At 41.7% G+C, this 22,057-nt stretch overlaps 1 protein-coding gene across 15 annotated transcripts in view; it reads left to right on the top strand.

The window, feature by feature from the left end:
* DYSF (dysferlin) overlaps nucleotides 1–22,057 on the top strand; it is a 205,166-nt gene that overhangs the window by 157,426 nt on the left and 25,683 nt on the right. For all 15 annotated transcript variants that reach the window (XM_028116262.2, XM_028116258.2, XM_028116260.2 and 12 more), the window contains one exon: nucleotides 14,808–14,906. In XM_028116262.2, coding sequence (XP_027972063.1) covers nucleotides 14,808–14,906 — 99 coding nt within the window. The remainder of the gene's footprint in view (nucleotides 1–14,807; nucleotides 14,907–22,057) is intronic.

Here is a 22,057-nt window from a genome sequence, read left to right as displayed (position 1 = left end):
GTCTTTATTATAGTTTTGCATTTGACAGTCATATTTGTCTTCATGCAGGTTATATGTCCTTCAGGACTGCATACTCTAACTTCTTGTATCCTCTTAAGACTTTCTACGAACATAAAGTAGTCATTTTTCTTCTGTCTTTTACTCAGTTCTTTAACATAACACTTGTCTTAGTCCTCATATTGCTCCCCTTCTTTTAGACCTTATTCTCTTCTTTTTTTTTAAAAGATTTTATTTAAAATTATTTGACACAGAGAGAGAGAGAGATAGTGAGAGAGAGAGAGCACAAGCAGGGTGAGCAGCAGGCAGAGGGAGAGGGAGAAGCAGGCTCTCTGCTGAGCAGGGAGCCCGACGTGGGACTCGATCCCAGGACACTGGGATCATGACCTGAGTCGAAGGCAGCCACTTAACCGACTGAGCCACCCAGGCGCCCGACCTTATTCTCTTCTTTCTATCTGTCCTTACAGAGGGAAGTCCTTGCTTGTCAAGTACTGAGAGCTCAGAGGGCTCTGTCCATTTAGTGCTGGGGACCACTTCTAATCTCGAGCTTTTATAAAAGGAAGAAGAAAACAGTCTGAGATTGCTCTGTCTTTACCTTGCTCAGTTAGGAATCAGCAGGGTAGGAGAGGTAAGAAGGAAAGCAGGATCAGAGTTCTTTTCCATGGGACTGAAGGGCTTGTTTTCTGTTTGTTGTGGCAGCCAGGTGTTAGCTAACTAGGTCAGGGCCAAGGTCCTTGCCTATTGACTCCTATGTAAGGAGTTTCTGAAGTAAAGGAGAGCTGACTCTCTCCCACCAGGCCCACGAGGCAGGGGTGTTTTTTGGGGGAAGTTTCTCTAGTATTGTGGGTGGATCTTCATCCTTGTGGGTTCAGACACCTGATGAGTTTAGGGCTAGATACTCATTATTCAAGTCTCAAACTGAGGTTGACAGTTTATGAGTTTACAGTGAGAAATACTTCTGCCCAGGGGACATGACCTCGGGTTATGGCTCAGCCCATGGTATCTTGCAGATTCAGCGATTGGGAAGCCCAGTTGTGATCGTACATGAGTAAAGAATCGGAATGAGGAGAGATAGTTCTGTTACTTGAAATTTAGTGGCAGCTGACCAAGATGGACAGATCCATCCAACTCCAAAGGTCTGGACCATCGTGAGGGTACTGATGTGCGCAACTGTCAACAGCCAACCCTCCCTTCTCTTGTATTTGTGGGACTGGTCAATTCCTTTTTTTCACTGACATATTCTTTCTCTAGATGTATTAATACAACCTACCCATTTAGGGTTAAGGCTTAGTGTAAGAGCCACTCTTCTGCTTTGAGGTGATTTTGCCTGTCCTTGCTCTGAACCACTCTGCATTGATTTCACGGTCTAATTCTCTGAGGGCAGCCCTATTTCCCTTAATTCCAAGTTTTGGGGGAATGCCTCATTGCAGCTCATGAATACTGACAACAGTTTATCCCAAGACTTTGAAGCAAAGGTTTTTTGAGCAAAGGAATCAATTACAGGGTGTGGCTCCCAAGTGAGGAAGCATTTCCAGAAGGCATCCAAGGTAGTTTGTCTCAGAACTTCACGGTTGCACCTCTGAACTTGAGCGTTTGAGGGGGAGTATTTTAACTTTAATAACATGAAGGGTTTTACCTGTACTTTGGTATCTAGCAGATGTGCTTATTAAGAAGATACCTATCTTCTCCCTAAAGTAGGTTTCCTAAGGACATATATTTGGCAATATTGGTTTAGCAAGAATTACTGTATGTGCTCAAAAGTACAAAACTGTACTTCTTTAAAAATATCTCTGGTTCAGATGTGTTGCCAGTGCAGCCTGGCCTCCCCCCACTCCCATTAGTTCTGATGAGGGAGGTTTGATGCCTGTCACTGCATGTAATCTGGTCCTTCCTTTGTGAGTCATTCCTTCTCTCATTTTCTCAGAGCAAATACAAATCGCCCATCAAATGACAAGTGAAGGCACAGGGGAGGCAAGGGGAGGGAAATCAGAGCCGAAATCTGTTAGCTATTTGGAGTAATTGGTTATTTGCTGTGTTTGCTGGTTGGGAAGCAGAGCACATACTTTACGGTCTCTCCTGTTACGGGGGCTGGAGTCACCCGCCGATATTGGATCCTCGTTGCCGGAGCCCTTGGCTCCGGGCGCCTTTCCCCTGCTTGGCATTCCTGTGGTCTCCTCGGGGGTGCACCCCTCCTCCCTCGATGCACACTGCAGGGGGGACAGCCCGGGGTGAAACTTGTCTGGCAAACTCCAGGGCCTCATCAGGCAGGAGGAGGCCCCAGCCCCCTTCAACCAGCCCTCCTTGTGTCTGCCTCCACCCGCCATATACTCCCCTCTTCCCAAAAGATCTTTCCCTGGTCTGCGAGGGACCTGTTTTCCCATCCAGAGAAAAAAGGTTCATCTCTTCTCAGCGAAAAAATGCTCAGCTTTCTGTGGAAATCTGCAGGACAAGAAGTTCTCTCTGAGGTCTCATTGCGTGCCCTCCTACCCCTAACTGCCCTGTCCCTGCTGCCCCTGCCCTGTAGCCTGGGTCAGGACAGTGCTTGGAACTCGGTGCAGTGCTCATGGCTGAGTAAACATCACCCCCGCCACGCGCCCCCCGCCGAGGATGCTCACTGAAGCTTATTAACCAAGCCAGTACCTTTAACACCTCTCTGACATTAACTGAAGGGCGGGGAAGCCAGACCGAAGTAGCAGCAAGTTCAAAATAGAAAATATTTGAAAAGTAATGTGATTTTGTGTATGAAAATGCGCACAGTAACTAGAAAGTAGGTTGGCTTTGGCACATAGTAGGCTCCCCCAAAATACTTTTAAAATTGAATTGAAGATAGCTGAGTGTCTCTAGTTTGACGAATGCTTCAGCAGTCCCGGGAAAGCCTTCAAAAATAGTTTTTCTCTTAAGTAGATTGTTGGAACTCTAGCTAAGCAAAACTGTCTACATAAGCAGAATGAAGAAGGTAAGGAAAGCTTTTGCCCAGGCCCTGTTGGACCATCACAAATTCTGAATTTGTGATGTCTCGTTGCTTTCTTAATAGGTGAGAAGACTCTGATGGGCTTTTCTTTCATTCACCCTACTGGATAGATCCCATTCCTCTGGACTTTCTGCATGGGTGTATGTGGTCGTGCTGTCCTCAGAGGACCAAGTCATGAGCTCACGCATCTTACCTACCTTAGGCTCCAGAGCGGGGAGAGGGCTAGTAAGCTGGCATTCCCCAGAGGTTCCCCACCCCACTTGGGTCTCCCATCTGGAACAGGCCAGTAGTCAAATTATCAGGTCTTGACCCTTCTCTGCTTACCATCTGCTTGACTTTGCTAGATTTCAGGCACACTTACTCACTGGGCCTTTTGGAAGCAATTCAGCATTTTGGTTAAATGTCTTCCCTTCCCTCCCACCTCTGCTGGTCCAGCTGAAGTCGGAGTAAGCAGAGTCATGATCTCTACAGCAGACATAGAGGCAGGACTATAGGGAGTGTCAACAAAAGGTTGAAAGCCCAGTGTTCCACTTGTGGAAATAATTAAGTGATTTTTGTTATGAGTATGTAGAGTTCTGCTGAATCAACATGGTAGCTGGCTGTGGGCCCATGTTTGTGTGGATTTGGGGGGCATGAGAGGTTTTGTATGAATGGAGTGGGGCAGGTTGGAAATTGGGGTGCTTGTGTGTTTGGGGGTTTGGTCTACATGTAGGCATAAGTACTCATATGTTATGTCTGCATTTGCATTTGTGCGTGCATGAGCAAATAGTCTCTGTTGCTTAAAACTGAGGGCATTAATTAAAAAATGAGAGGCATCATATCATTATTCTAGTTATGCAGGTGTTGAGTTTCAGGACATTGGTATTAGGGATCAAACTGATGATGTTGGCAGTATCAACAAGGATATTTATCACAGTAAACTTTACAGGTCATAAAGTCTCTTTGTAGACATCAGCCCATAGCCTCACCATAAACCCAGTGTTGGGTTATATTATTACCATCTTGATGATAATGATTTGTGCTATGAGAGAAATCACTCAGCACAGTCTAGGGTACTTACCTCTGGGTTGACATAGGTAATGAAGGCCTGCTTAAAATTATTTAAAAAAAATAGACTTTTTATATGGAACTACTAAGTAGTTCCATATAGCGACCCAAGCAAAGTTTAACATTGTAACTTTGGTGACAAATGAATTTGACCGGGAACTTTTCTCTTTGATTCAAGTGGTCATCCTGGGAGAGAACACAAGTGAGACCTCCTCCCCACTCTCAACTTTCCTCACTGCACAGAAAGTCAGGCTTAGAATTATTGTTGTCAATTTTTCTGTCTATATTCATGAAATGTGTTAGGCCCACTGAATGAAAATGGGAGATTAACTGTTCAGTGTGTGCTGTGCTGATTTGGGTCTTCAGAGGGATTAGGGTGCCCATTACACTGGATCAAGCCCAGAGAAGCATGTCTTTGTTACATGGCTCTGGTTGCTCAGGAACTGAAGGCTGGCTATTAGCTGAAATTGGAGAGGCTGCCAGTCCGTGCCTTGATCAGACTTACTTGCTTGGCTGGCTGAACGATGAGGGGCCTTGAACTTTGGGCAGGGGGATATAAAGTTTTAATGGCCAGACTTCTTGCTAAAGCCTGAGATGATACTTAGCAAACAAGCCTTTTGCTTGTTTCTCCTCTTTGCTATGTTCCAAGACTAGATGCTTGGCTATTGCAAAATGAGGTCAAGAGCACACTTGGAATTTGAGAACATATGACCATAACTCTTCTAGAGTTTTGGATGATGGGATTCCACTGACATCGGGGGTGTGGGGGTGGTGGTGCTGGCTTTGACACACCAGGGTTAAGACTGGAAGGGCTGTCCTGTTTCTGTGGGGCTCATTCTTCTGGGTGTGCTAACTTATTCTTGGACTTCCTGAGGAAGAGAAGGAAGAAGTGGGCTTGAAATAACTCTATCAGAAGCCAAATTAGTAAACTAGCAGGAATGGTATTTTCAAGTCACATCTGTGAGTGTGTTAAAAACATAACTTTATTTTCCTGTAATTCAACTTAATCTCCTTTTCGAGCTCATATTTTTCCTGATGGCAGAAAAGCCCTGGTATCCTTCAGTAGTTCAGGTTTAAGCTGAGTCACTTTTGGGCTTTTCCTCCTTGTCCTTACCCCTGGGAGGCTAGCTAAATTCTGGGCTGGGCTTCCAGAATGTCATGACCTCCATAGGCAGAGACCCCTGGTCACCAGTATGTGTCTGTTCTTTGTCTGTAGGCCTGCTGATTTCTGGGCCCATGGACCACATAGACAATAGCTTGTTATCTCAGCCACAAAACTCTTTCAGGTCCCCTGGCTCTCTCTCGACTAATTTTCAAGCACTTCTGGGAAACATGGTACAATTTGGCCACTCTTTCATGACACTCTGGGGTCTATAGGAAATGCAGAAGGCTCCATGGCTCTCTCTCCCATGATACCCATGCAGCCATCTCTGCCAAGTGCCCCATGTCCCCATTCCTCTGGCAACTTCTGGGCCACTGTTTACTAGATCCCCAGAGCTATGGAGGGGTCTTTTCCATATAAACTTTGGAGCTAACCTGGGGGCCAGGGTGTGGGTGTGCCTCATCAAAACCATCACAAAGCTCTAGTTCTTTCTTCCTCTCCCCCTCTACACTTTCATCTCCTCTGGAAGAGTGGGAAAACTGGCTGGACAAAACATCCTCTTAAACCTATTTTTTTAGATAGCAATGATATCTGCCTTTGGAAATTTAAAAGCCAAATATCCCCCTTCATCCCCACTGTTTAGGCATTTATATATCCATCGAATACTTGCTGAACTCCAAATATGTGCCAGGCTGTGTTCAAAGTACTGGGGATAGACTATTAAAAAAGATAGAGATCTCTGCCCTCATGGGGAAGGAGACACAACAAACAAATACCTAAGTAAAATACATGGCATGTCAGATGGTGATAATTGCTAGGGAGAAAAAGCAAGGAAGAGGGGATAGATTTGCTGGGGGGAGGAGGCATGATTTAAAATCTGGCGAAGAAAGAGGGGTAAAGCAGATTGCATTTGAGTCAAGACTAGAAGGAGGTTAAGAAGTGACCTACGGGTCTACGGGAGGAATAGAGCTCCTGGCAACAGCATGGGGGTGCTGGAAGTGCTCAAGGACCAAGCAGGCCATTGTGGCTGATGAGAATGAGGAGGAAAGACAAAGGGCATGAGATCAGGGAGGTGAGGGGACCACATCACAAGAGGCTTTAGCTTTATTCTGAGTTGAGTTGGCAAATCACTGGAGGGATTGCACCAAGGGCTGGCGTGCTCCATCCTGTGGGGCCGTTGTGTTGAGGATAGATTTGGGGGCAAGGTTGAAAGCAGGGAGGCCAGTTGGGAGACTGGTGCAATATTCCAGGTGATGGGGAACAGGGGGGTAGTGATTTGGGAGAAGTTGTCTGATTCTGAATATGTACTGAAGGTGGCACTGACAAGATTTGCCGATGGGCTGAACATGGGGCATGAGGAAAGGACTCAAAGGTGACTGCAGGGTTTTGGGATTGAGCATCTGGAAGAAAAGCATTACCATTTACTTACACGAGGGAGACTGGAAGGAGCAGGTGGGTGGAGGATGGTCAGGAGCTGGATTCTGGACATAGTACATTTGGGATGCTTAATGTCCAGTGGGAGATGTGAAATGGGGCGCTGGAGTCCAGAGGAGTCACCCAGGCTGGAGAGAGCTCAGCATGGGATTCATCAGCATTGGTGCCATTTAAAGATGTAAGTCTCAAGGAGAACTCTGGGGAGTGAGAGTGGATGAAGAAGAAAAGAGGTCTGAGCCCAGAGCCCTGGGGCACTCAGATGACCAAAGGGTGAGTGACCAGGAGGAATCAGCAGAGATGGAGAAGGGTTGGCCAGTGATGGGGGAAGATGTCACCCTGCTCCTCTGTAAGGCAAGGGGGATGTTTCAAGGAGAGAGGAGCAACTGCCCATATCACATACTGCTGCTAGATTGATTGTTGAAGTCACTGGTGATCTTGACAAGCTTTGGTTGAACAGAGACAATGGAAAAACAAGAATTAGATGCAAGTGTAGCTAACTCTTTGTAGAAATTTTTCTGTAAAGGGGAGAAAGGAATTAGCTGGGAGCCAAAGGAGAAAGTCAGAGAGTTTTCTTTAAGTGACAGGGTACTAGTGTCACCTGTTTGAATGCCAGTGGAGTGACCCAGTAGAGATGCGTGTCGGATGGCCTGGGCGAGGGTGAGGAGGATCATGGAGTGGTGTCCTTGAATAATCCAGGGACACGGGACCTAGGGCACGAGTGCAGGGGTTGGCCTTGGGTCAGGTGCAAGCCGAGCACACCTGGTGACAGGAGGGAAGGCAGGATGTGGTGCAGGTGCTGGTGAGTGCTTGCGGAAGGTCTCTTCTGATTGCTTCTGCTTTCCAAGAGAAGGAGGAAGCGGGGTCACTGGCCAAGAGTGAGCAGAGGGAGGAGGTGGCGGAGGTCTGGGGAGAAAGCAGAAGGTGCAGGATGGTGGTGTTAAGAGATGGGAGGACTGGGAAATTGAGGTGGGGCGGATGGACAGTACTGGGAGCCACTTGAGGCTGTGATGTGAACTTGGAGTGAGAACAGCAACTCCTCTGCTCTTCACCTCTGGCCACATCTGGTTGTGTAGGGAGGATGTGCAGTAGAGTTAAAACCAGGTTGGTTTGGCTGGAAGTATGACAGTTTCCAGAGAGGGGCAAGGGAGTAGAAGCAGGGAAGATCAAAGGGATAAGCAGAGGAATGTAGAGGCAAAAAATAAACTAGTTAATATACAAATTATGATTCTGCTGCACGTATCGTGTCTGCCAAGGGGGTGGAATTAGAAGACGTTAGCCTGAGGGATGCAGGAAGAAGAGGGGGACAGGAGCCACTGAGCGGCAGGCCAGCTGGTGTAACCTGGAGTTAGGAAGGCCACCCACCACCTGTGCTCCTCACCAGCCACTGGACCCTGCCTGGAACTTTGAGGGATGAGGAAATTACAGCTGAGAGAGGTTCTCGAGGAAAATTGGGTATGCTAAGATTTAGGTTTTTTTGGTGACCATTCGATTATTCTTATGAAAAAAAATTAACTCTTATTTCCTTAGAATACATACTTCAGATTCCTGCTTTTAGAGGTCATAAACTTGTATTGATCATTTGTTCTTTTTTATTTTAACAGCTCTATTGAGATAACCCAGATAATACAAGTTCCTATTTTGTGAACAATTCAGTGTTCTTTAGCATATTAACAGAGTTGTGCAGCCATCACCATAATCAATTTTCGAACATTTTTATCACTCCAAAGAGACTCTGTACCAAGAGCAGTCACCTGCCAGTTCCTAGGCAACCATTCATTCACTTTTGGTCTCAGAGCTGCCTATTCTGGACTTTTCATATAAATGGAATCATATAATATGTGGTCTTTTGTGATTGACTTCTTTCACTCAGCTACTGTTTTCAAGGTTCATCCATGTTGTAATGTGCATCAATTCTTCACTTTTATTGCCAAATGCATGGATATATCACATTTTCTTTATCCATTCATCAGTTGATGGACATTTGGATTCTATGCCTTGGCTGTTATGAATGATACTGCTCCGAACATTCCTGCACAAGTTTTGGTGTAGATGTAAGTTTTCATTTCTCTTGGTTATATAACTAGGAGTAGAATTGCTGAGTCACATGATAACTCTCTGTTGAACCTTTTGAAGAACGGCCAGATTGTTTTCCAAAATGACTGTACGCTTTTATGTTCTCATCAGTAACGTTCCAGTTTCTCTGCGTCTTCACCAACACTTGTTATTATCAGACTTTTCATGATAGCCATCCTGGTGGGTATGTGGTGTTTTCTCACAGTGGTTTTGATTTGCATTTCCCTGTTGGCTAACGACGAGCACCTTTTCCTGTGCTTATTATCCATTTGTTGATCTTCTTTAGAGGAATGTCTGTTTAAATGCACTGCTCCTTTTTGGTTGGGTTATTTGTCTTTTTATTATTGAGTTGTGTGAGTTCTCCATGTATTCTGGTTACAAATTCCTTTTCAGATACATCATTTGTAAATATTTTCTCCTGTTCTGTGAATTATCTTTTCATTTTCCTGGTGATGTTTTTCTTCGAAGCATCCTGCGATTGTCCTTTATTTTAAAAATCTTTAATTTTTAAAATTATGTAAGGAATACATGCACATCAGGAAAAATTAGAAAATTTTGAGTGATACACAAAAATAAAAGGAATAAACAAAACATTTATAATGCTGTCATTTGGAGGTAATTGCTGTGAACATGTGGGGTTTGGTCCTTTTACTTAAAATGAAATCACACTATTCATCTAGTAACCTTTTATTAATCTCATCAGTTGTGAATAGCTTTCTGTGTCAATAAATCTTTTTCAATTGTGTCATTTCTTATGTTGCATAACTTAATCATGTGGATGTTCAGTTTACCCAAACAGTTCATTATTGTTGGATACTTAAGTTGTTTCCAATTTTTCACTATTATAAATGAAGTTAAATCTTTATGCATATCTACAATTACTTTCTTTAGATAGATTTCTAGGACAGGTTGATGGGTCAAAGTGTATGTACACTTTTTAAAAAAATTTTATTATGTTATGTTAGTCACCATACAATACATCATTAGTTTTTGATGTGGTGATCCATGATCCATTGTTTTCGTATAACACCCAGTGCTCCATGCAGTACATGCCCTCCTTAATACCCATCACCAGGCTAACCCATCCCCCTTCCCCCTCCCCTCTAAAACCCTGTTTGTTTCTCAGAGTCCATAGTCTCTCATGGTTCATCTCTCCCTCTGATTTCCCCCCCTTCATTTTTCCCTTCCTTCTCCTAGTGTCCTCCATGCTATTCTTTATGTTCCACAAATAAGTGAAACCATATGATAATTGACTTTCTCTGCTGGACTTATTTCACTTAGCGTAATCTCCTCCAGTCCCATCCATGTTGATGTAAAAGTTGGGTATTCATCCTTTCTGATGGCTGAGTAATATTCCATTGTATGTATGGACCACATCTTCTTTATCCATTCGTCTGTTGAAGGGCATCTCAGCTCTTTCCACAGTTTGGCTATTGCAGACATTGCTGCTATGAACATTGGGGTGCATATGGCCCTTCTTTTCACTACATCTGTGTCTTTGGGATAAATACCCAGGAGTGCAATTGCTCAGTCATAGGGTAGCTCTATTTTTAACTTTTTGAGGAACCTCCACACTGTTTTCCAAAGTGGTTGTACCAACTTGCATTCCCACCAACGGTGTAAGAGGGTTCCCCTTTCTCCACAACCTCTCCAACATTTGTTGTTTCTTTCCCTGTCCATTTTTGCCATTCTAACTTGTGTAAGGTGGTATCTCAATGTGGTTTTGATTTGAATTTTCCTGATGGCTAATGATGATGAACATTTTTTCATGTGTCTGTTAGCCATTTGTATGTCTTCTTCAGAGAAGTGTCTTTTCATATCTTCTGCCCACTTTTTGGCTTATTTGTTTTTTGGGTGTTGAGTTTGAGAAGTTCTTTATAGATCTTGGATACCAGCCCTTTATCTGTAGTGTCATTTGCAAATATCTTCTCCCATTCTGTGGGTTGCCTCTTTGTTTTGTTGACTGTTTCCTTTGCTGTGCAGAAGCTTTTTATCTTGATGAAGTCCCAAAAGTTCATTTTTGCTTTTGTCTCACTAGCTTTTGGAGATGTATCTTGAAAGAAGTTGCTGTGGCCGATGTCAAAGAGGTTACTGCCTATGTTCTCCTCTAGGATTTTGATGGATTCCTGTCTCACACTGAGGTCTTTCATCCATTTTGAGTTTATCTTTATGTATGGTTGTTAGAGAATGGTCGAGTTTCATTCTTCTGCATGTGCCTGTCCAGTTTTCCCAGCACCATTTATTGAAGAGGCTGTCTTTTTTCCATTGCATGTTTTTTCCTGCTTTGTCAAAGATTATTTGACCATAGAGTTGAGGGTCCATATCTGGGTTCTCTATTCTGTTCCATTGGTCTATATGTCTGTTTTTGTGCCAGTACCATGCTGTCTTGGTGATCACAGCTTTGTCATATAGCTTGAAATCGGGCAACGTGATGCCCCCAGCTTTGTTTTTCTTTTTTAACATTTCCTTGGTGATTCGGGGTCTTTTCTGATTCCATACAAATTTTAGGATGGTTTGTTCCAGCACTTTGAAAAATGTCATTGGAATTTTGATTGGGATGTCATTGAAGGTATAGATTGCTCTGGGTAGCATAGACATTTTAACAATGTTTATTCTTTTGATCCATGAGCATGGAATATTTTTCCATCTTTTTGTGTCTTCTTCAATTTCTTTCATGAGTGTTCTGTAGTTCCTAGAGTATAGATCCTTTACCTCTTTGGTTAGGTTTATTCCGAGGTATCTTATGGTTTTTGGTGCTATTGTAAATGGAATTGTTTCTCTAATTTCTCTTTCTATAGTTGCGTTGTTAGTGTATAAGAAAGCAACTGATTTCTGTGCATTGAGTTTGTATCCTGCCACATTACTGAATTGCTGTATGAGTTCTAGTAATTTGGGAGTGGAGTCTTTTGGGTTTTCCACATAAAGTATCATGTCATCTGCGAAAAGAGGGAGTTTGACTTCTTCTTTGCCAATTTGAATACCTTTTATTTCTTTTTGTTGTCTGATTGCTGTTGCTAGGACTTCTAGTACTATGTTGAACACTTTTAAGGCTGAGGAAACATGCAGCCAAATGGCCTTCTGGAAAAGACTATGGCCAGCTATGCAACCACTGGCAGTTTGTGAGAGAGCCAGCCCTTGGCCAAGAAGCTAACCTGGTCCATATCAAAAAAACAACAATACCATGATCACTGATATCAGTAAATACTGACACTGCACTTATGTGCTAGGCACTGTTCTAAGCTCTTTATACCTATTGACTCATTTATTTCTCACCATAATTCTATCAAATTGGTACTATTATTTGTTCATTTTATAGATTATTAAGGCACAGTGAGGTTAAGTAGTTATCCACAGTCACACAGCTAGGAGGGGCAGGATTTGAACTCTGCTAGTCTGGCTCCCAAGTCGTAGCTCCCAACCACCCTGATTTATTGCCTTTTTATATCCACATCACATGAAAATTATTGGCAGAGGCAGCCCTATGTACAAAAGCATCGGACTCTTGGTTTTGGCTCAGGTTGTGATCTCAGGGTCATGAGATAGAGTCCTGGTGTCTCCCCAACCTTTTAATCAATCAATCAATCAATCAATCAATCTTTTTAAAAAAGGGCCAGAGAGTAAATATATTAGGTTTGGGGGACCTAAGGTCTCCACCTCAATTACTCAACTCTGCTGTTGTAGCTGAGAAGCCACCACAGACTGTTTTTAAATTACAAAAGCAGGTGGCCGGCCAGTGAGCAATAGTTTTCAGATTTCTGTTATGGATGATCATGTGGGTTTTCTGTCCTTAATCAGTATGTTGAGCCACTCCTGCATTCTGGAATAATCCAGCTGGACCATGGCACATCTACTGCTGTAATCTATTAGTATCTTAATGTCTCTATTCAGGAATGGGATTAATGTGTGTGTGTGTGTGTGTGTGTGTGTGTGTGTAGTAAAGAATGGTTTATTCTTTGAAAGACTGATAGAACTTTGTTCCAAAGGAACCATCCTGACTGATGTCTGTTTTGGAGGTACTTTCTTTGAGAACTCTTTCACTTTTAGGGTTAGTGATCTCTTTATGTTTTCTATTACTTTGGAATCAATTTTGGGAATTTGTACTCTTCTAGAAGATTTCCCGCTTCATCTACATTTTCCGTTTTGTCACTGATTTGGTGGTAATAAATCTCTTAATATTTTCTTTTTTTTTTTAAAGATTTTATTTATTTATTTGACAGAGAGAGAGGGAACACAAGCAGGGGGAGTGGGAGAGGGAGAAACAGGCTTCCCGCTGAGCAGGGAGCCTGATGTGGGGCTCAATCCCAGGACCCTGGGATCATGACCTGAGCCAAAGGCAGACGCTTAACGACTGAGCCACCCAGATGCCCCAATCTCTTAATATTTTCATTCTCCCCATAATATCTTTCTGTTTGATCTTTCTCATTCCTAATGGTGTATCTGCTTCTAGACATTAGATTTGATAAATGTTTATTTCATTGGTCTTTTGAAAGTTTGCTCTGAGATTTAATTATCATTTAGAATACACTTCTCCTTTCTAATATATTGATTTCTACTTATCATTGTCAAATTTTGGTCTTCCTGATTTTTATTTTTTAATTTCTTGAGCTATCAGATGATTTATTTTCATTCTTCTTGTATAAAAGCAAGAGCACTTGAGACTGATTTTTTCTTTGAGGACAGATTTGCTCTAACCCACAAATTTGGGAGCAGAGCCCTCTCACTGTTGGTATCAGCTCAGTATCTGTGATTTTAGTTTGGTTTTCTCTTTGACCCAGGAGGGTTTAAAAAGTGGGCCTTTAAATTTCTAAAAGGTTGAGATTTTTTAATTCTTAAATTTCTCATTAGTTTCTAGTTTTACTGCATTATGGTCAGAGAATGTGACTGATATGGGTTTATCTTGGACTTTATTGAGATTTGCTTGTGGCTTTTAATTTTTTCTAAGTGTTCCAATGGTGCTGGAAAAGAAGGTGTATTTTCTGTCATTAGAGCACATGTTTGTCTACTTAACTGACATTGTTAGTGGTACTATTCAGATTCTCTGTCTTCATATTCCTTTTTTTTCTTTTAATTTACTTGGTTTTTCAAGATTGTGGGAAGTGTGACAAGTCTCCCACAACTAGTGTGCTTCTGTTATTTCTTTGGACAGAACATACTGTTTGGTTGCCTATTTGTGCCTGACTCTGAGCCTGAATCATAAACTCAAATCTCTAAGTATCTGGGCTGGGGAAGAGAAGAAAGACTTAGGAGGGAGTAGCTAAACTGGTTTCCAGTCTAGCCATTTCAACCTGTGTGCACATATGTGCCTGTGTGTTAGTGTGTGTGCTTTTGTGGGGTATATGTGCATTGCAGTGTAAACATCTCTCTTGGGCATGTCTGTGTAAATATATTTTTCTGTGTTATGCGTTTGATATATATGCTTGCATATGTTTATTCACCCATGGCATCTTTTTCTTTAAATTGATCTTAAAATATTAGGGCTAGGGTCAGCCTTGCTCTATGCTGGCTTTTTCTAGAGTGGTTACAAGCCAGGAAGCTCTGCTACGCTGTATATTAACCCATCTGAATGGCTTTTCCTCTCCTCTAGCTGCTGAAGAACCTCCTGGTAAGTTGGTCCGACAATGACTGTAGACTCAGCCTTACTCTGGGACCCGTGCTCTGTGCTGTGTGTCTGGGGATCACATTCTGGCCACACAGTGGGTGTTAGGGCCACACTACCAGGATGGGTGGAGACTCTGAGAGCCTCATCCTACGCTCTCCCCATTGTGTTTGTTCAGGCACCCTTGGCCTGGTTCCAGCTGCTCCTCACCCTTAATAAGCCCGAACTCAAAGGACTGAGCATTAGTTTAAAGGGAGCCACCAGCATTTCCAGAAACTCAGTGATAGACATTCAGTTGACTTTATAGTATCAGAGCAGATTTTGGGAGATCTCCTAGCACACCCCCTCATACAGAGGAGCCTCTGCCTCTCAGTGTCAAGCAGGTGTTCAAACCTTTCTTCTGGTCTGGTCTGCGCAGCCTGCCCCTGAGCGGTGGGGAGTTCCAGCTGTCTGCTGCCTTGAACTCACCCGACAGGAGAGCTCTGAAGTCCAGGCCGGCACATCGGCCTTGCTAGGTGCCTGGTCCAGAAGGATCTCGCTTGGCATGTTCTGTTTCTGAGGTGATCTCTTTCTTTCTACCCACTCAGGAGGAGGAGTTCATCGACTGGTGGAGCAAATTCTTCGCCTCCACAGGGGAGAGGGAGAAGTGCGGCTCGTACTTGGAGAAGGGCTTTGACACTCTAAAGGTGAGGCCTTTCCCCAGTGTGCTCTTCGGTCTCACAGCCCCTGGGCACACACGAAAGACAGCGGGGGTGCCACAGGAAGACAAAACGTGTACACATGTGTCACCTTTGAATATATGTGTGTATCTCCTCATTCGGTGCCTGAGGGCTGATGAATCCTGATGAGCTAACCGAGGCGAGAAAGGTCACCCACCGATTTAGAGCAAGAAGTCAGTGTGGGCTGGGGTAACCAAGAAAGTATTTTGGGAAGAATGTTGAAAAATACTGAAGTATTTATGGGTGAAATCATGCCTGGCCTGGGAGTTGTTTTAAAATGCTAAAAAAGAAAAGAAGGAAAGGAAAGAAGAAGAAACAGGAAGATAGATGACGTGAGTAACCCTCTGATAGATTTTCAAAATATTAAAAATTATGAGAATTGCAAAATATTGAAAATTGTTAAAGCTTGGAGGTAGTACTTAGGGATTTGTTATACTATTTTGTTTCTTTTAAAGTTATTTGAACTTTTCTATAATAAAAAATTTGTGTTAAAATAAAAAGGAAAGTCAGTTTGAGAATGTAGCTCTGATTCCTTCACCCCTACAATTGGGACAGAAATTGCCTGGCAAATATAAAAATATGGCAAGCTTTGTTTCCGTGAAAAAAGAAAAGAAACCCCCCAACCCCCCAAAGCCAACCAAACAAACAAAAACAAAGCCAGGGATGAGTCAGCCAAATTCTGGTATTTTGAGGAAATTCCACAAATACAATTATGCTTTTTAAAAGTAGACTGCTTTTTAAAAAGATAACCAGAGGTGACTCAAAGTTACACCCCAAAGGAATTGTAGAGGGGCCTGGAGAGGGTTGCCAAATACATTCAGGATGTATCGAATTGCAGATAAACAAGGAATAATATTTTAGTAGAAGTATCTTATGTAATTGTTAGATAAGTATGTCTTAGGCCTCAGATATTGCATGAGACTTACCTAATGAAATTGTTTGTTATTTATTTGAAATTCAAATTTGAGTGGGTGTCCTGTGTTTTGCCTTGCTTTATCTGGCAAGCCTGCTTAGAGAAGGTATGCAAAGGCTGTTAGATGCAGGGGAGGGGCCCAAGGAGCACCCCAAAGGGGACCAGCTGAATGGGATTTGAGGCCAGTGGGAGTGGTGGGTGGTCTGGGCTTTCGGGTTATTCTGCTGGCTGAAAGCCCTGGGTGGCCACTCTGGAGGGTGATTCTACAAGGTGGCTAAGAGTTGTCTCTGATGCACTGGGGGCCTCTGGGTGAGTTGTGTCTGGAGGCCTGGATGTGCAGAGACAAGAAGAGCAGTGGCCCCGAAGGCACAGGCCTCCTTAGGCAGCAAGTTCTTCGTTGACTTGCAGTTGGGTGTGTGAGGTTGGGCAAAGAGACTGAACTATTTGTGTACCAGGAAGAAGGTCCGACACATTAGGTCTGGCATGTGGTACTGTGGATATGCCAGAAAATGAGAGAAACCAAGAATGAGGACTCCTGCCAGCGAGGCCCATGGCCCTGGCCCCCCTCCTTGCTGCTCCCTCAGATGCCGGACATGGAACTGGCATCCTGCCCTCCAGCCTGACCTCTCCGAGGAGATCTCTGACATTGTCCAAGTGAACATGGACCGTTCAAAACAAGATGCATTCAACCTGTTTCTGGGGGAAAAACCAGACCTGGAAGGAACACTGGTCCTTTAAGGATAAGGAAATAGAAGAAAACCACCACCACCACCATGAGTTTTTGAAAAATAGCCTGTAGCATTATGGAGAGAATGGAGAACACGATGGATAGAGGGAAAAAACATATTTGGAAATTACTAGCCTGGGGGAAATATACAGCTCACAGTGTCAGTAGCAAAACATAGAAAAACAAATGATACAAACAAGAAAGCATAAAAAACAGAAATCATAGTAAAACACCACAGGAAGAGAATAATACCTACTTGTTTTCCTAAAAAATAAAAATGTATTAAGCTTCTCTATTGAGTGATAAGGACCTTTAGACTATATAAAATTCAAAATTCATTAGACTGTCCTTAAGAGGTAGGTCTAAAACAGTACAGTGTAGAATATCTAAAAAATAAATATTTTGGCACACAAAATAAGGCAAGTGCCAATAAAAGAGAAACAGATAATTTAAAGTAAAAAGCAAAGGAAACAAAATGGGATGTTTTATATGAATAAAAGATACATGTCTCAATGAGAAAATGCCCAAATAGTCCTGTACAGGACAATAAAGCTTAGAAATATTTAAAGCAAAAATGGGAGGAAGATGTAAACTCATGCCTCACCCAAATAAAAGCAAGAAATGAGAGAAATTAAAGTTGCAGTAGGGATTTTAATTCACCTCTCTCCTAGGCCAGTGAAGCAGAAAGTAAATAAATAAGGAAATAAGAGGTCTGAATAATGAGGTAAAATATTTTTTAAGTTACATCAAAAATAACTTTAAAATAGAGAATAAAAATAATTAAAAAAAATAGAGAATACATTTTTCCTAATGCTCAGAGAATATTTACCAAATTTGATCACATATTAGTTTAGCAGTAAATTACGAAAAGCAGAAATCATACAAGACAGATTAAAATGCAATAAAATGAGAAATTAATAACAAAAGTTTAAACAAAAAGGCCAACCACTTGGAAATTTAAAAAGTATTTTATTGAGACTTCCAGTATGAACATGGCTGCATAAGTCAGCATATTTCCCCTTTTCTTCTGGAAATCATTCAAACCCACAAACTCCATTTTCAGTAAAAGTTGGAAACAAATAAAACCCGCAGACTCCAAAATACATGTAAGGGCTGTCCAAAGGCAACCGAGATTGGGTAGAAGCCACTCGGCAGTAAATGAAGAGAAAATGATGAAAGGTCATAGTGGTAGCTGATCTCAGAAAACCCTATCCTTCCTAATAGAAGAATGTTGAGAATTATTGAAGACAGGTTATAGGCACATGGGTGCTTATTATCTATTACCTTTCCTTTTGTGTGTGTGCTTGGAAACTTCCACAATAAGTAGTTAAAAAATAGTTCCTGAAGTTGAGTTTCACCATGAAATATAGAAGTGATCTGCCTCGTTCACAACAGTGGATATGGGAACTTTGGAGTCAGGTTCAGGCTGGCAACAAATGCTTCTCAGACTTGGTCTGGTTCAGAGAAGTGGAGAAGGTAAAGCCACACGAGAATCACATAGATGAGCCATATTTGCAGGAAGCAGTCTGCCTCTGTGGTTGGAACAAAGGAAGTTACAGAGCTAGGATAATCCAACCCATTTAGTGACAGGGCATTAATTCAAAAATACCATGAAAAAAACTATCAGGGCATTAATTCAAAAGTACCATGAAAAAAAGAAAATGTAAATCAAAACTTAGCCAACAGAAGAGGATATATATACCCACCAGAAAAATTTTGCCAAGGAGCAGATGAAATGAAATACTTTGCTGTGAGCTTTTCAGAGGTGGGACAGTCAGAATCAAGGCAGAAATGGAAGAACTCAAGGGATAATGAGATAAGAAGAGATGAACTGTGAACTCGTAGTATTCAGGAAAGGAGAAGATCACAAGAAAATGGAAGAAGCGCAGGGCAGAATGGCCACTTTGGAAAACACAGGAAGGGGACAGAGGACAGAAATGATGAAAGTCTGCAAAATGCTATGGAAATAAAAAACCAGAGGTATAAAACGGTAAAGAGAAAATGACAAACCTAGGAGTCAGGGAAAGGAGATCCAACACCTGCATAATTGGAGTCTCTAAGAAAGACAACCAAAATGATGAACTACAACAAATAGACATTGAAGAGTTTAATGGAATGTCACCAGCCTTGTCAGAAAAATACCTGAGTATACATACTACAAGGTCCACTGGGTGTCAGGGAAAATCAACCCAGATTGGTCAACCCTGAGACATACCCTAGTATATGTTATTGGACTTTAGAGCTAAAGAATTTTTGTGGTAGTCATACTTTCTTCTCCTACAAAACATTAAGTTCTTTAAAATAGGAAATAAGACAAGGTGGCTTCAGTTTCTCCACAACATTTCATACCCAAAGACAGTAAAGCACCATGTGTAAGATCATCAAGGAGAGAAAAGGGGGCCCGGGGTTTATGTTCAGCCCAGCTGCCCCTCAGGCACGAGAGCTATACACACACACGGTGCATATTCAGGAAGTGGGGGTATGGGTGCCATGCCCCCATCTTGAGGAGCTCTGAGGCAATGAACTTGGTCAATTAGGAGATAACTGGGAAGACCAGAATGAAGGGACTGATTGTGATCGTATTTTACCTTAGACTTCCAATGAAAATAAATGGAAGGATTAGGGTAACAGGACAGAATATAAATATATACAGTGAAAATGTGGAAGTGACAAAACTGGCAAAAATTAGGCACAGGGGCGCCTGGGTGGCTCAGTCGGTTAAGCGGCTGCCTTCAGCTCAGGTCATGATGCCAGGGTCCTGGGATCGAGCCCCGCATCGGGCTCCCCTGCTGGACTGGGAGGCTGCTTCTCCCTCTGACCCTCTTCCCTCTCATGCTCTCTCTCTCTCATTCTCTCTCTCTCTCAAATAAATAAATAAAATCTTTAAAAAAATTAGGCCCAGAAGGAGGAAAAATGACGGGACACAGAGTAAGGACATGGATTGCCATATTATGGAACAGATAGAGTTGACAGTATTTAAAATCAGCAAATCAAACAAGAGGAGTATAAGCAAATTATAAGTAAATAGTACAGATTAACTATTAAGGAAGACAATGCTGTCTAAAACTGAGTGAGGGAGAGGGAGCGGGAGGGAGATAAGATTCCACCATTTTATCATTGCTATAGTAGGGAACTTTCAAATACTGTCCCTAAAGACATACAGGACTTAGAGTATTATTTGTATATATAAATTTATAATAACATTAGAATGTGAACTCAGCTCATCAGAAACACACACACAAACAGAAAACAGACCATGCAGGAAAAGATGTAAAAAAAAAAAAAAAATCAATGAAATTAGAAAATGTAACATAAATGTATTATATGACTATGTAGATATAATATAAATATAAACCCAGATCAAACATATGGGTCATATCAATGCATGTCATATCAATCACTCACTAATTACAAAACTTAAATCAGATCTCCAAGCAAAATCTAACTCCAAAATAAAGAGATTCATGAAGGTTGAAAATGAAAGATTGTGAAAATGTGTGCCCAGCAAATGCAAATGAAAAGAAAGTAGAAGTCACCGTCTTTTTATTAGATGAGAGTGGACTCAGGTCCCCCAAATTATTTAAATGAGACAAAGAATGACACTTTACCACATTAAACCGTGCAATTCCACTTAAACCGTGCAATTCCATGAGATAACACCTATGTTATGAGAAGACCTATGTTATGAGAATACGTATATGCTGAATAATACAACATCAATATTTACAAAACAGAAATTATAGGAGATACAGGAAAGAAATAGTAGGTAGGGGGAGATTATCTTTCTGTCCTCTTGGTTCATGTCAGGGTCGAGGGAACACAAACATTAAGAAGATAGAGAAAAGCAGCATAGTTATTCACCTGACTGAACCCTGTAGCCTGAAAACAGAGGCACAGTTCCAGAGACGGACCATGTAACAGATCCTGTAGAGAACTTTAATACAATTCAAAAAGTGGCCAACTACTGACAATGTTTTTTGATTATAATGCCATAAAATGAGAACTTAATAACAAGATCAAAAGTCCAAAAGTTCTCTCCTATCTAGAAAATTAAAAAAACCAACAACACAAAAAACAACAAACCTCTCTTTTCACAGTTCTTGGCAAAAGAAAAAACACAAACTCAAATTGCAGAATATCTGGGAAATAGGGAAAAAATGCTACATATTAGAACTCACTAGTTATAGCTAAAGCAGCATTCAGAGGAAGTTTATAGCCTTAAAAGCTTACCTTAATTAAAACAAAAGAATGAAAAACAAGCATCTAGCTCTTGGATCAAAGAATAAAAATAAAACTGTAATTGTGCCATGCCAAGAGAATGAATATGAAAACGTTACAATCAAAACAAATGGGATGTGCCAAGGCAGTAGTAGGCGGGACGATTTCATAGCAATAAGCGTTTTCCTTATCAGAATAGAGGGAGCAAAGTAAATAAAGCTTCAACTGAAGAAGTTATAAAGAATAATTAAAAAAAAAAAGACCCTTGAGGCAGTGGGAAGAACAAAATAATAAAAATAAAAGCAGAAATAAGGACCTGGAACAGAGGAAATGGTCAAATTGACAAATGAAGGAACTGTCCTTTGAAATGATTAAACTGTATAAACAGATCAAGAACATACTCAAAAAAACAAAACAAAACAAAAAAGAATATACTCAAAATGGTAATATAAACCAAATATATGGTAATATAAATCAAATATAAACCAAATAACTAGTTGTTATTTTTGAGAATCAAAATGCAAGACAATAATAACATTTTCTTTATATTTACTCATATTTTCTAATTTTTAATAACGAACCTGCCTCGCTTGCATCATTAATTGTTTCTTGGAAGGGACAGAACTGGGGCTAGGCCTAAATGAGGAATAACACTTAGCAGTATGACAAGGGAACTGACCTGGAGCATCCTGGCTGTCAGTTTCAGGTGTAACCAACTTAGCATGTGTATTAAGTTTTAAATAGCGCTATTAGGTACATTTTATCACCTAATAATAGACACCTGCTGCTTTGGTTAAGCCTAAGCAATTCCAAAGCACACCTCTAACAAAGAGAAGTCAGTGGGTTTTTGAGAGGAAAGGGAATAGACACATTGAGTTCGCAAATTTAAAGTAGTGCTCAGAAAGCAGCCGCGGCCCAGTGTTTGGTACCGCGGGTCGCCTGGCTGTCCTGGACAGGGAGCATTTGTGGCTTGAAACACAGACCTATAAATTTTCCAGAGTTCTGTCTTGATCTTCAAATAAAATGTCAATTAACGTTTCATTTGTTTGTTTGGTTTTATTCTCTTAAAAAATACACCAGCCGGGTACGTGATGACTCCTAGATACCTAGAACGTTGGATTCACCAGAAAACTGTTCCCTATGGTGCTGAAACATGTCTTCCCCTCTTCCTCCCTCTCCTGCCCCTCCTGTCCCCCACCTTCCTCTCCCTTTCCTCTCCACTCTTTGCGTCCTTTTAATCTCCGCCTGCGTCCTTCCCCC

This window comes from Eumetopias jubatus, unplaced genomic scaffold, assembly GCF_037043125.1.
Source record: "Eumetopias jubatus isolate StellerSeaLion01/CBP00866 unplaced genomic scaffold, mEumJub1_p1.0 scaffold_9, whole genome shotgun sequence".
NCBI classification, from domain to species: Eukaryota; Metazoa; Chordata; class Mammalia; order Carnivora; family Otariidae; genus Eumetopias; species Eumetopias jubatus.
Note: the sequence above shows the minus strand (reverse complement) of the source record. Positions and strands in the feature narration are given on the sequence as shown.